This window comes from Cucurbitaria berberidis (genome assembly GCF_010015615.1).
Source record: "Cucurbitaria berberidis CBS 394.84 unplaced genomic scaffold K460scaffold_3, whole genome shotgun sequence".
Classification (NCBI taxonomy): Eukaryota; Fungi; Ascomycota; class Dothideomycetes; order Pleosporales; family Cucurbitariaceae; genus Cucurbitaria; species Cucurbitaria berberidis.
In genome coordinates this window covers 90,660-103,268 of record NW_024468937.1, presented here as the reverse complement: position 1 = coordinate 103,268, position 12,609 = coordinate 90,660, and the positions used below count along the sequence as shown (strand labels likewise).

General features: G+C 47.1%; 3 protein-coding genes across 3 annotated transcripts; 2 read left to right on the top strand and 1 right to left on the bottom strand.

The window, feature by feature from the left end:
- Positions 1-233: 233 nt before the first annotated feature.
- On the top strand, positions 234-1,853 carry K460DRAFT_283437 (HAD-like protein; the record flags this gene model as incomplete). The annotated part of the gene is made up of 3 exons (XM_040928653.1): positions 234-694; positions 761-829; positions 896-1,853. 3 exons carry the CDS (start codon positions 234-236, stop codon positions 1,851-1,853), a joined length of 1,488 nt encoding a protein of 495 aa, XP_040787073.1.
- Positions 1,854-2,745: 892 nt separating this feature from the next.
- On the top strand, positions 2,746-5,137 carry K460DRAFT_309456 (uncharacterized protein). Its single transcript, XM_040930132.1, has 3 exons — positions 2,746-3,182; positions 3,232-4,275; positions 4,322-5,137. Exons 1-3 carry the CDS (start codon positions 3,020-3,022, stop codon positions 4,882-4,884), a joined length of 1,770 nt encoding a protein of 589 aa, XP_040787072.1. The 5' UTR covers positions 2,746-3,019; the 3' UTR covers positions 4,885-5,137.
- Positions 5,138-5,548: 411 nt separating this feature from the next.
- Positions 5,549-7,365, bottom strand: K460DRAFT_335276 (uncharacterized protein). The gene is made up of 3 exons (XM_040930944.1): positions 7,145-7,365; positions 6,398-6,938; positions 5,549-6,335 (listed from the first exon to the last, which is right to left on the bottom strand). Exons 1-3 carry the CDS (start codon positions 7,216-7,218, stop codon positions 5,865-5,867), a joined length of 1,086 nt encoding a protein of 361 aa, XP_040787071.1. The 5' UTR covers positions 7,219-7,365; the 3' UTR covers positions 5,549-5,864.
- Between the last annotated feature and the right edge of the window lie 5,244 nt (positions 7,366-12,609).

The window sequence follows — 12,609 nt, the reverse complement described above, 5'->3', positions numbered from 1 at the left end:
GCTACAATTTTCTCCTCTTCCCTTCACCTTCTCTTTCACACGAAATACAGCTCTTCTCATCGGGCACGTACCGCTTTCCCACGTGCTCCATGGCTGCAGTCGCGTCAGCTCGGTACAGCATCCCCCACGACGCTCCAGTCACAACTTCTTCCACTAACCTTGACAAGACCACTGCCGGTCGTCGAGACAGCACTTCGCCTGGGCAAACAATACACGAAGATTCAGCTGCCAATATGAACAACAACCTGAATGCGCAGGCGCTGCCTTTCAGGCCCGGCGGGCAGGATGACCGTCGTCGCGAACAGAACTACACTGGTTTCGAAAACCAGCTGCCAGCACCGCCGCCATTTCCACCAGGACCAGCCAGCGCGCCATGGAACGCAAACTATCCGCCACCGCCGCCGCAGTTCTACAACAGCATCAACCATAACCAGCAAACAAATCAGCAATCATACAACGACTATGCTGCGCAAGCACAGGCACAGGCACAGGCACAGCAAGCCTACTACCATCAGTTCATGCCGCAGTATCCAGGAGGCTTTCAGTACGGTCAACAGCCATACAGGCCTCAACAACCCTACTACGGTGCATTTGGGCAGCAAAACCAGCGCGCGTATTCGAACCAGGCATACCACCACTCCACCATGCAGGCGCAGGCGCATCACCCTTATGGTGCGACGAATGAGGACCTACAGTATGCATTTGATACCCTGATCAAGGGTCTGAAGTCCAAATACAGTCAGACTAACTCCCGCAACAGGACCTCTACTCCCCCACTCAGGAATACTAGGTCTGGGGCCGCTTTCGACGGTCAAGTCAAGCAGAAAGAGTATAGCTCCCTTCACCGCGTTACTCTGCACCATACCATGGATTCGAGGGTTAACAAATTCTACAGTACTCCAAAACTGCCCAAGGGCCCGACAGCATCATCGAAGAAAGGCCGGTATGGTGATGAGAAGATTATGCTCCCCGCCCCGCAGCCTACGCCAGAGTATCTGAGCCAAGCCGCCGAGGAGCCATCCGTTATCGATCCACCAGGCCGTGTATTAGTCATCCTTGACCTCAATGGTACGGTCCTTTATCGACCCAACAGGAATGCAAAGACAATGATCGAGCGCCCGTTCCTCAAACCGTTCCTGCGCTACTTATTCCAGAACTTCTCGGTCATGGTCTGGTCCAGCGCCAAACCCGACAACGTCAAGTCGCTCGTAACGCAGTCGCTGGACAAGGATCTCCAATCGAAGCTCGTAGCTCGGTGGGCTCGCGACTCCTTCGGGTTGTCGCCGACCAACTATACCCAGAACGTCCAAGTATACAAGAACCTCAGATTGATTTGGAGTAGGGACGTGATCCAGCAACATCATCCAGAGTATGCGGCTGGCAAGCGCTTCGGTCAACACAACACTGTTCTTATCGACGACTCTGCTATCAAGGCCAGTGCTCAGCCACATAATCTTCTCGAGATTCCAGAATTCGCAGCTACACCGGAGCAAATGGAGGGCGACGTCTTGCGCGAGGTCGCTGGCTACTTGGAGTTGCTACGACATCAAGCAGACGTCTCTCAGTTCATCAGCAAGGAACCGTTCAAGGATGATGGCCGTTGGAGTTTCCAGTGGCCTGACGAAGCATCTGGCGGCGGTGAGATGAAGAGCAAGGCCTCGGCGAAGGGGAAGAAGCAGAAAGCGAAAGCTGCTGGTGGAGCTGAGAGCAAGTTTTCGCTCAAGATGTACAACGAAGCCAAGGATGCTGACACAAACGGCGCGAATGTAGACACATCCGCCGAGCGTTTGTCTGAGACGATCGACTCCCTCTCATCTGTTTCGTTGGTAGCTTCTGCTCAGAAGGATTGGTAGATACTATGCTTCCAGCCAAGGCACAGGCGCAAGCCTACCATCGGTTAATACCGCAGCCAAGAGGCTTTCAACCATATGATCAACACCTCAACAGCCATACAGGACTAATAAAGTGGGTGTATGATGATTGGTCATGTGAAGCGTTTCTAGATGTTCAAACGGCCAAAAGGTGCCCTTTTCTTTCAATACCATAGGATGCCACAAGTAGTGCATCACCCAGGATCTCAATGAGGATCTCAATGAACTTGTTACATAGTTCTTTCACCTGCTATTCCTTGTTTTAACTCATTTCAACCCTAACAATGATTTTTCGAGGTCCACTTGACAACCGTCTGTTATTCTACTATATTAGTGCTAGGTCGTTGTATAGACTGCAAAATGCAATCGCTAGATATTCTTAGCTATGGCTCTCTAACGAGAGTGAGAGTAAGGTGGTAGGGATACGGGTTTGTATTCGGAGGCTATAGGTAGAGATGCAAAGTCTTTACTCGCATTACATAGTCACTTCGTTCAACTAATTTTCGAGTCTTAAGGGGGAAAGAACAGTCTGAGTAGAGCATTAGAAATATACTATCCTTCTAAAATTTCATATGCAATGGCGCACATGTTTACATGTTTTGAGCTGGCAACTAGAAACATTGACCACAGGATACCAAAACAGGTACAACGCCATAAAGATAACAGGGTTAAGAGTCCTTCAATATTTACCTTTACTTACTAAGCTCGAAGTGTATCACGAGTAGATAAATTTAGTGATTGATGAACAAGGCGCTTTCTACATCTCACGATGTTGTAGCCCCACTTCCCCATGTGTCTGCCTAGTCCCGTGGAGGCCGGGGCCTTCACCGGAACAAGTACACATCGACTCTCAAACCCTACAAATGCCGCCGCTACGAGGCACCATGGAGGGTGGGGATTGGGTCGTACAACACCTGTGCCTGGCTTTCGGCTGATGACGGGAGCGAGGGAAGCGTCAGATACCTGATTCCACGTTTGCGCATTCGCGCAATGGAGTCGAGTACTTATGACAGCTCTTCAGGCACCCATCAACCTGCTCAGCCTGCCCTCGCCCTTCTGCTTCTAAAGTCTTTAATTGCGCTCTTGTCTGAACTGCGATCAAAAGCAAACGATATTCCGCCTTTGAGCACGTTTGCGCATTCCTAGCCATGGCTTCGAGCGAGTATAGGAAGGCCAATTTACTTAAGCTAGGCACCTCGAAAGTGCCATGTCGGAGGGACTCGCTATCATCTTCAAGGACTCAAGACTCTGGGTACAATAGCGAGTTAGAGGTCTCTCTCTCGCCACGCGATTTTGTGGTTCCTGAGCATGGTTAGCCCCACGCTTCCTCTAAGAGATACAGTCGCTAATAGGAAAGCAGAGATTCTATTCGCATCACTCCCACCTGTGCCAAGTCTTTCCATGATCAGCGAATCATGTCTGTGGAAGAAACACCCAAACTTCATTCCACCACTGTCCCACCAGGCTGGCATTACAAGCAATCCTAGTCCTTGTGGTACTGTGGAAGATCACGGCCTTCACTGGACGGGGGCAGTCAGTGTCCGCCGAGCGAAGGGAGTATCGGACGCTTTGGCTCACATTGTGCCTGCGAATGACCTCTCGTCGGACATAGAGAAGTGGATCAAGGACAACCTTCCGTCTCGACACCAGCCTCAGGAGAGAGTGTCGTCTATAACTTCGCTGTCTTCCACGAGTAGCTGCGAGATGTATACGAATACGGACAGTAGCGATGACGAGCGAGAACCAGAATACGAAACCATGCAACCCTCACGCCCAAAATCTACTCTCAAAGTTATCGAGCTGATAATGCGCAAGATTGAAATCAATATACGCGAGGCGGCTTATAGGCAGTGTACTAGCACTACTCCAAGTAGTCGTGGCGGGGTCGTCTCTCATCAGGGCAGTCGCAAGTCGTCCCAGAGTTCGGGTCAGAAGCGTAAGGCACGCGGGAGCCCACCGCCGGACGACAACGACGACGAAAATGGACCCAACAAGCGGCGCCGTGGATCAGCAGCTACGGTGGCTGATAACTCTGACCCCGGCACCAGATTCGCTTGTCCCTTTTACAAGCATGACCCGGATAGATATAGAAATATACGTACATGCCCGGGCCCTGGTTGGCCAACCGTTCACAGGATGAAGGAGCACTTGTATCGGGCACATTCACAGCCGATCTTTTGCCCGATATGTTACGAAACGTTCAAGTCGGACAAGGAGCAGTTCAACCATGTACGCCTTCAGCAATGCCAAAGATCGGCTCCTCAGCACATTGAAGGGATGGACCGGGAAACGACCTGGGCTCTACGGAAACGCACCACTGCTCTGCGACTGGAAGAAGACAAATGGCGGGATGTCTACCATGTACTGTTCCCAAACGTACTTGTTGCAGATATCCCATCTCCATGTATGTTATTCTGCTGAATCAACTGTGGCATACTAATTAATTCTAGTTTACGATTGCGACTCGCCTAGCGAATCATCACGGCGCTTTCGTCGAGAGCTGCTTCGTCGCGTCCAGGAGGAGCTGCTTATTACTGCTGGACAAGTACCAGGTCCCATAGAGCAGCAGCTTCTTCAAAGGGTGGCGCAGATCATTCGTAGATGCGAAAACGACCTTCTGAACCTACCAGAACCGTCTATCGAGAATGCAATGCTACCAGATCGACTTGCTAATAGTACCTCCACGACAACACCATCAGTGTCCACCGACCCCCACTCGCATACCCACTTTACGGCTATGTCAGCACCTACTTCTCGTTCGATTCCAAGAGCGGCACCATTCAATAGCGCCACTTTGGAAGCGAATCGTTCCAATACTGCTACAATGCAAGTGCGTGCGCGATACATAACGGAGCCAGCAGTCAACATCACACCAGTCGTCTGGGATGAACAGATCTACGATACCTTCGACGACGGTATTGACTGGGATATGGTCTTTATGAGAGAGCCAGAGATTCAACACTCAGGAGGCAATGGCCCTTTGACAGCCTTGGCGACACCTATGTGGACTTGATAAGGAGAGAGATACACAGTCAAATTTCTTTTTGTCCTTATTAGAAACGTTCTTTACAGGGTTTCGGAATAACTTGTTTAGGCTTAATGTGATGAGCGATAGTATATCCTGGTTAGATCTTTTATGCTTAAAGGGTTCGTTATTAAAGCGCGGTGTGAACATTACCAAAGGGTTTTGGCTGGTGTGGTTCCCAATTAATAGCCACTATGTATGCAGGTCTGCCATATCTTAGGCCGGGCGAGGTATTCTTAATGACACCTAAGTATCAACTTACTAGTCACCTTAGAGCAGGCGTGAAGGAATTCAGTATACCTTTAGGAACCAAATGGGATTTGGAGAGTTGCTGAAAGCCTCCTGGGTATTGCATGCCTTACAAGATTAGAAACTTTGGAGGTGGGACATCCACTTCAACGTACCAAATTGTTGCTTGCTTGGTTAAGAATATTGACAGCATAACGTATGCTTTCTCGTACAGGGCTCAAACTTACCTTGCCTGTGGATCCACCATACAGTTTCCGTAGTTCACATTCCCCTCACTGGTACACTGCCATCTAACTTTCATCTAGGCCTTCGGTAAGATGGAGGACTGGACGAGATTTAGAAAGACTACCCACTGCATGATCCGCAATGGGAAGAGGAGAGGAAAGGAAGGGTGAAACAGTATGCTTGGATAAAAGAATAAATTATAGAAGAACTACAAGATGACTTGATTGGGAAAGTCTACATCTACAAGCCAACGCAAGGTTATCGAGCTATTGCAGAGCTATGATGAATGCGAAACCCTCCAGGCTACATTATCGCTCATCACGTTAAGCCCCTAAAATGTGTTGAGGTACATCAGAAGATGTGTAGAGGATCCAGGTCATATACTGATTCTCCACACATCCCGCGTCCGAATCCCCAGATGCAAGTTCCTAACGCCAAACTCCAAACTGATCCATCTCGCCCGTACCTCAACTCCGAACGACGAAGTTAACATCTTATCTGTATATGAACCCTCCTTGTCCTCCTCCTCCACCACCACCGTACCCCATCGGCTGTGGAGCAACGGGCGTAGCATACACTGGTAGCATGCCGAACGGCCTTGGTTGAATTGGGGTTTGAGGACAGCAATTATGCGGTGCTCCAGAAACGAAGGTCGGACAGCAGTTGTGTTGGGGCTGTGCGTATGGCTGAGTATACGGCTGCTGCATCTGCATGATCGGCTGCGGCTGCATGAATCTCTGCTGTTGAACCCGCGGAGCTATCTGCGGTTGCGGTACAAGTCGAGGTTGAGGCGGGCGTTGCTGCGGCATGGGAGGGATAGGTTGCATACTCTGCACAAAAGACGGAAGAGCCGTCGCCATTTTATTATAGTCGACCCATGTGCACTCTGGAAGATTTGAAAAGGCCTTTCCAGTTGTAAGGATGAGGATGTCGGCGTTTGGATGTGAGGGGAAAAGATGCAGACCCTATACGATAATCAGTTCATGCAGAAATACTTTTTTGCATGCAAGAGGGAGGAAGAGCTCACTGCAACACCACTGAAATCACTACACTCCTCCAGGAACTTATTCGTCCCCCTGATCCCCTCTGTGCCTTCCCTTCCATCCCCTTGCTTGCCACATTTTAGATCCCAGCACCCACCTCCTGATACCGTGCGCATGAAATACGCGCCTTCAGCCCCGAGACTGACGAAACTGGGCGCCTCAGCCCCGTTTGCTTTCCACGTCGTCTTCCACGCATCTTGACTCTCAACACGGGCTAGAACGACCTTTTCCAGACTCGGTGGCAAGTTACTCCAAGACGCAGTCGTCTTGTCCCATGCATAGTAAGACTCATAAGGGCCAAGCGTAATGCTGAGGGTGCTGAGGTCCCGGATCACAGCTGGGTGGGAGGCATAAAGGTACTCCGTCAATGGGTTGGGGAGGTTGTAATGTTTGCAGAGTATCTGATCGTCGTGATCTCGGTAGCTGATGAAATAGGTTCCTTTGTCACTCAGTGCTAGTTCAATTACGTCCTTGATGGCGGGCGTTTTGGTGAGGAGAGATTCGATATCTGGGGGGAGATTGTGCCTGCGCCGCACAGTTAGCGGACGGCACTACTCTACACATCTCCACTTCAGCCCTAGAGATTCAACGTAACGTCTTTCAGCAAGCTTTGCTCGGAGAATTACTCCATTGTGCATGTATTGGGCTAGCTAGTGCCGCTTACCCGGGACCCAGGTCATTTGAAAGGCTTGTAGGATTCGCTAAAACGTGTAAGATATAATGGAACTCACCATGCCCAATGTGTAGGTGTGTTGAAGAAGTACGTCTCTTTCGGGCCCATAACGAAGGTTGCGAAGATGGGCATAGTGATCGAGACGTTACCCCGCCGGATACGCTTCGGGTAGACAAGGCTGAGACTTGATGATCGTGGAGCTGTAAGCTGATAGAATAGAACAAAGGTATAGAAGGGTATCGAGGGCAATGAAGAACGCCTATGAACAATGAACGCGTTATTGAAACGAGAGAAGATGCCAGAGGGTTGAGGCTCACACAGGCTGCGGCCACTAGACCTTGACGCTTGAGGCTCAGCTCCCGCCCGTGTTCGCTAAAAATTACCAGAAACGCAGTCAAGCAGAAACGCGCTTGTAAATCACCCGCTGCAGGTGCAAGTTAAGAGAGTGGACCAGCGGGGCTTGCAATGATTGAAATCATGAGCTTCAATTGATAAATGAAGAAGACCAGAGCGGTTCTGGCGCATTTATAATCTGTCCGTAGAGCAGCTTGCATACGCCAGAACACCATACGGAACCCTATGTTTTGGCCATGCCTCGCACATAACCATTGCAGAACCCAACCATTCACATACACATCATACGCAATATTCCGCATGCCATATCCATTGCCTACGCCAACACACCAAATTGTCCTTTCCACCAGCCCAGTCGATTCGAGATCCAATAATATGCTCACTCAGTCCTAGGCGCCCTTAAGTACTCCAACCCCTCTAAAACTCAGTACGCACTCAGCCCAAGGGAAGGAGAACCTACCTATGACCACGGCGACCCGGCAGAGGTGGCGGTACCAGTGGATTACCGTACGCATCGACGTTTAGTGATGTACGGCAGTCGGGACAGTACCATTTGGCGCGGCGAGAGGGAATGTCATTCTCGGTCATGTTGACGCAGGGAAGATGGAACCATTCTTTGTCACACTACAGATAGTTAGCATCATTGTCGTAATGTTGGGAAAGCTGGCTTACGTTATTATCGCATGAAATCATCGGCCCGTAACTAACATCATCGCAGATGCAGTACCTGGGCTCATCGGGATCGATGTCATCTGCCTGTTCCATCTCCTCTTCTGTTTTCTTTTTCCTCTTGTTTTTGCTACCTTGAGCGCGCTTAACGTTTGTAACGGTCTTTTGGCCGTTCTCGGCAGCCGTGACCTCACCCTTCGGTGGTGGCTTCCTACGCGAGCTCATGCGCGTGGCCACCGGCGCGGTGAGCGATGACTGGCTGAAGATACTGTGACGGCGAGTCTCTCGAGTAACTCTACCTACTTCATTCGGTTTTGGCTCTTCGCTCTGTGCCTTGGGCGTCGGGACGTGGCCACGAGCAGAGCGAGGACGTGTGGCAGGAGCGGGCACATCAGCAACCGCATCGGGAGCCGGAGTGGAGGTCTTCACAGATTTGAGCGGCTGTGTAGGAACCACTGGTGGGCTGGTAGCTTTCGGTGCAACAGACTCACGTCGTGGTCGTGATGACGCTGCTGTGACTGTTGGCTGTGGTGGAGCTGGGGTTGGAGCCGGTACTGAAGCAATAGGAGACTGGTTCGTCTCGATTGGCGATGTCACAGCGGGCGTAGGCTGCCGACTCGACTCCTTGGAAGCGGACTTGTTGACTTTAGGGGTGCTTGGACCGGCAGGCGCAAGCGGCACCTGTACGGTGTTTGCGTTTGTGGCAACCTTGAAAGTGTCTGGAAGCGGCACAGGGGTGTTTGAAGCAGGTGAGGCTACAGCCGACGTGGGGAGATCTTTAGGTGTCGAGTACCCTGTGGAAACTGGAGTAGGTGTGGGAGATGTCATCGCGTTGCGTGCAGGGGCGATGAGCTGCAGCCTGGGACGCTTTGCTTCTGGAGGCCTCGTTGCACTATCTTGCGTCTCCACTGAGTCTTCTCTTGTAGCTTCGGCGCCGTCCTCAGCTGTAGCCAGCGGAGATGCGTCGCGTTTCCGTTTGTTTGATGTACGGGTAGTTGGTCTTCTCTTCTGGCTAGCAGGAGTAGAGACAGCGTGGGAACCAAATGTCAGCTCCTTTAGACCGTTTGCGGCTTCTTTGATTTTCTCTGTAGCATGTACAAGCTGCTGCGCATCACGCATGGCCTGCTGACGTTGCGACAGGCGGTCAAGCTTCCTCCCCTCTTTCGCTTCTACTGGTTTGAGGCGGATGCTGACCGGGCCAGACTCCTCCGTCGTGACATCCTTGACAGTATCACTGGGTGGCGCAGGTACGTTGTCTGCAGCGGGACCATGTGGCGCTAGTTGTCCCAACCCTGAGGCGGTCATGATCTGCTGCAGCGTCTCGGGCTCTTCATCGAGAAGCTCTTCGCCTGCACCTTCACAGCGAGCCATCTCCGTTTCGTAGTCTGCTTTTGTACGGTGTTTCCGCTCGAGCTCGCGGTTGACCATGGTGAGGCTGGGGGTCCATACGGCGTTCTTTTTCATCTGTTTTCTGAGTACAGCCATTTCGTACTCGGTCAACTTCATCCATGGCGCCCACTTGCTGCCTGGTCTGGCATCGGGCGGAGGCGGGGCTAGTTGGGCGAGCGCGTTGCTGGTAGATATGCCTGCGATGGAGCTATGGACATTGGTACCCAGGACTCCAGGCGGGCGCGATCGGCCGGGCTTCAAGTGCCTGTCGCTGTACTGCTTGTGCCTGCGAGAAGCCGTGACATCGGTTGTCGATCTGATATCTGAGTCACCGTCGGATACGTCTGAGGATGCACTGTGTGCTCGTGAACGTCGTCGGGGGAGAGGGACTGCAGTCTTCTTGTGGCGGTCTCGCGGGCGAGGCAGGTTGGCGCCATGTCGGCCTCCATCGAAGGTCAGGCGCAGATGCGGGGCTCTTTCGTAGTTGCGATTCACTGGTCGATGGGCTTGCGGAGAGATGGGCGGGGGCGTGGGGTCGCGCGACGGCGGCTGTGGTTGAGCCTGGAGTTTCCTTTTGATTACAGAGGAGCGCTGGCGATGGCGCACGGCAACCTCGTACAGCCGCGAAGCCTCTGTGAAGGCAAACTCTCTCTGGTTGATGGCCTTTTGCAGGTGCTGGGCGATCTGCTTGCGCAGCAGTGTGGGGTCGGGGCGCTCTTGCTCTGATATGGTCGGGAGCTTGCCGTAGAGCACGGTGAGGTCGTGGACGTGCTGAACCGCATCGTGGTAGTTTGAATCGAGGTCGCCGATGAGGGCCAGCGAGCGCACCAGATCGGAGGGGAAGAACTCGGTATAGTCGAGGAAGTCATTGACAGTGGTTTGGGCGTCTGGATTCGGGGCGGGTTGGGCCCTCTCTGGCGCATCTTCAGCTTCAGACATGGCGCATCGCGGGGAGGCAGAGAAGTGAGAGGCGGCAGATGCGCGCGTCAGACGCTCCAGCCACGCGTCAACTGTGTCCTGGAAGAGAATCAGCGCGACAGCGAGGGAGCGAGATGCGATACGGGCGGATCGCGATGGGGTGCAGTGTAGAGGTCGTCGCAAATGGAGGTGCAGCGACAATGGCCGCTACAGTGCACAGACGCCGGATGAGCCAGGACAGCAGTTAAGCCACTTTATTAATATTATTATATTTTAGAAATAAGGCTATTAAGCTACTTATAAAAGCAATTATTGCAAAATTTTTTAATATATTATTATATAAAGCTTTGCAAAATTTTTATACTATTTAAATTTTTTTAAAATTTTAATTTAGCAGCCGCGCAAAGTAGTTTTAAATAGAAAAAATAGTAGTATAAATACAGTATTAGTATAATTTTTAGCACTTATAATATAATACTTTTTTATAAATTTTTATATAGTGCTTTATAAAATTTTTTACTTGCTTTTATTTAGTATATTATAAAATTTTTATAAAGTTGTAGTATTATATTATTATTATTTAAGCGCCTAAGCAGCTATTTCTATAAATAAAAGTAAAGTTAACGCAAGAGCAGATTATACAACGCAGTAAAAGAAATTAGTATAAAACTATAGTTTAGGTACTATACCTAGCACCTTAATACAGTATTAAGGCAGTAAAATTTATATAATACTAGGCTAGCTAAATAAATTATTAAAATTAATAATTATTATTAGCAGACCTAATACGTTATTATTTAAAAATTATAGTAATATAATTATTAACTTTTAATAGTAACTAATTTGTTTAGGCAATGCTAGGCAGGTTAAATTAAACTAAAATAGGGCAGTTAGTTAAGTTTTTAAGCTTTATAAACTATTATTAAATTATAAAAAATATTTAGCTTAATATTAAAAGCTTAGTTTAGTTATAAGCTTACGCTTTATTTAATATTTTTCTAAATAAAAGTAAGCAATTTAATTAGTAATAGTATATAAAATATTAATTAAAATTTTAATTTAGCAAGTTAGCTTGCAAAAATTGTAAGCTATAGTATTTTATATAATTATTAATAAGATTTATAATAGTTAAAAGTAGAAAGCTGCAAATAGTAGTTCTAAATGTATAATATATATATAAAAAAATTTTTTTTTTTTATATAATTGTCCTATGCCCTTGCAGCAAGCTATATTAATTATTAATAATTATATAATACTTACTAACGCCGTTTATATAACGCTTATTAATAATTTTTTTAATCCTGCTTTTTACTTTATTATTTTATTAATATTTATAAAAAGTACTTAGTAGTATAGCTTTTTATATAAAACTAGTATTTTAAATTAATATTAGTAGGCGTTTAAATACTCTAGTAAACTTAAACAGATTTTTAAAAACTTAAATACTAGGCTTTTTAGCATGCTAAAGTATTTTACTTTTAATTAAATTTTTTTTTAAAACTTAAATTTTTTTAGCAAAAAACTCTACTAAAAAAAATTAAATATATTAGCTATATTTATTATTAGCTGCTAAATGTAAACTTTCTACTATAGCCTAATTACAGGCTAAAAAACTTTTATTACTAATTAGTAAAATAAGCTTAGAGCCTTTTACTTAGCTTTTTAAAATAAAAAGCCTATCTAACTATACTAAAAATTATTTTTAAGCTGCTGTAATTATCTATAATTTAATAATTAAAAATAATAGCTTTTTGCAGCTATAAAAATTGTATAAATGCTTAAGTAGCTTAATAAAAATTTTAAAAAAAAAAGCAAGCAATTAAATTAGGCATGCGCTTATTAATAAAAAAAAAAAATAGTACTAAAGAAAAAAAAAAGCAAAGAGCAAAAAATAAAAAGTAAAAAAATAGTTAAGTATTAAAGCTAGTATTGCAAGAAAAATTATTATTATTATTTATATTACTATTATTATTGCTTAAAGGCCTAGTATTAGTTAGCTGCTTAGCAGCAGTTTAATATTATGCTAGATATTTAAATATATATTTAAAAACTATTAAAAAAAACTGCGCTTTAGCAGTTAAAGTTACATTATTAAAAATTAAAAATTTATTACTTAGCAATTCTAAAAATAAAAGTACGCAATATATAGTAAAAAATACTAATAATATAAGCTATTAATAACACATTAGGTCC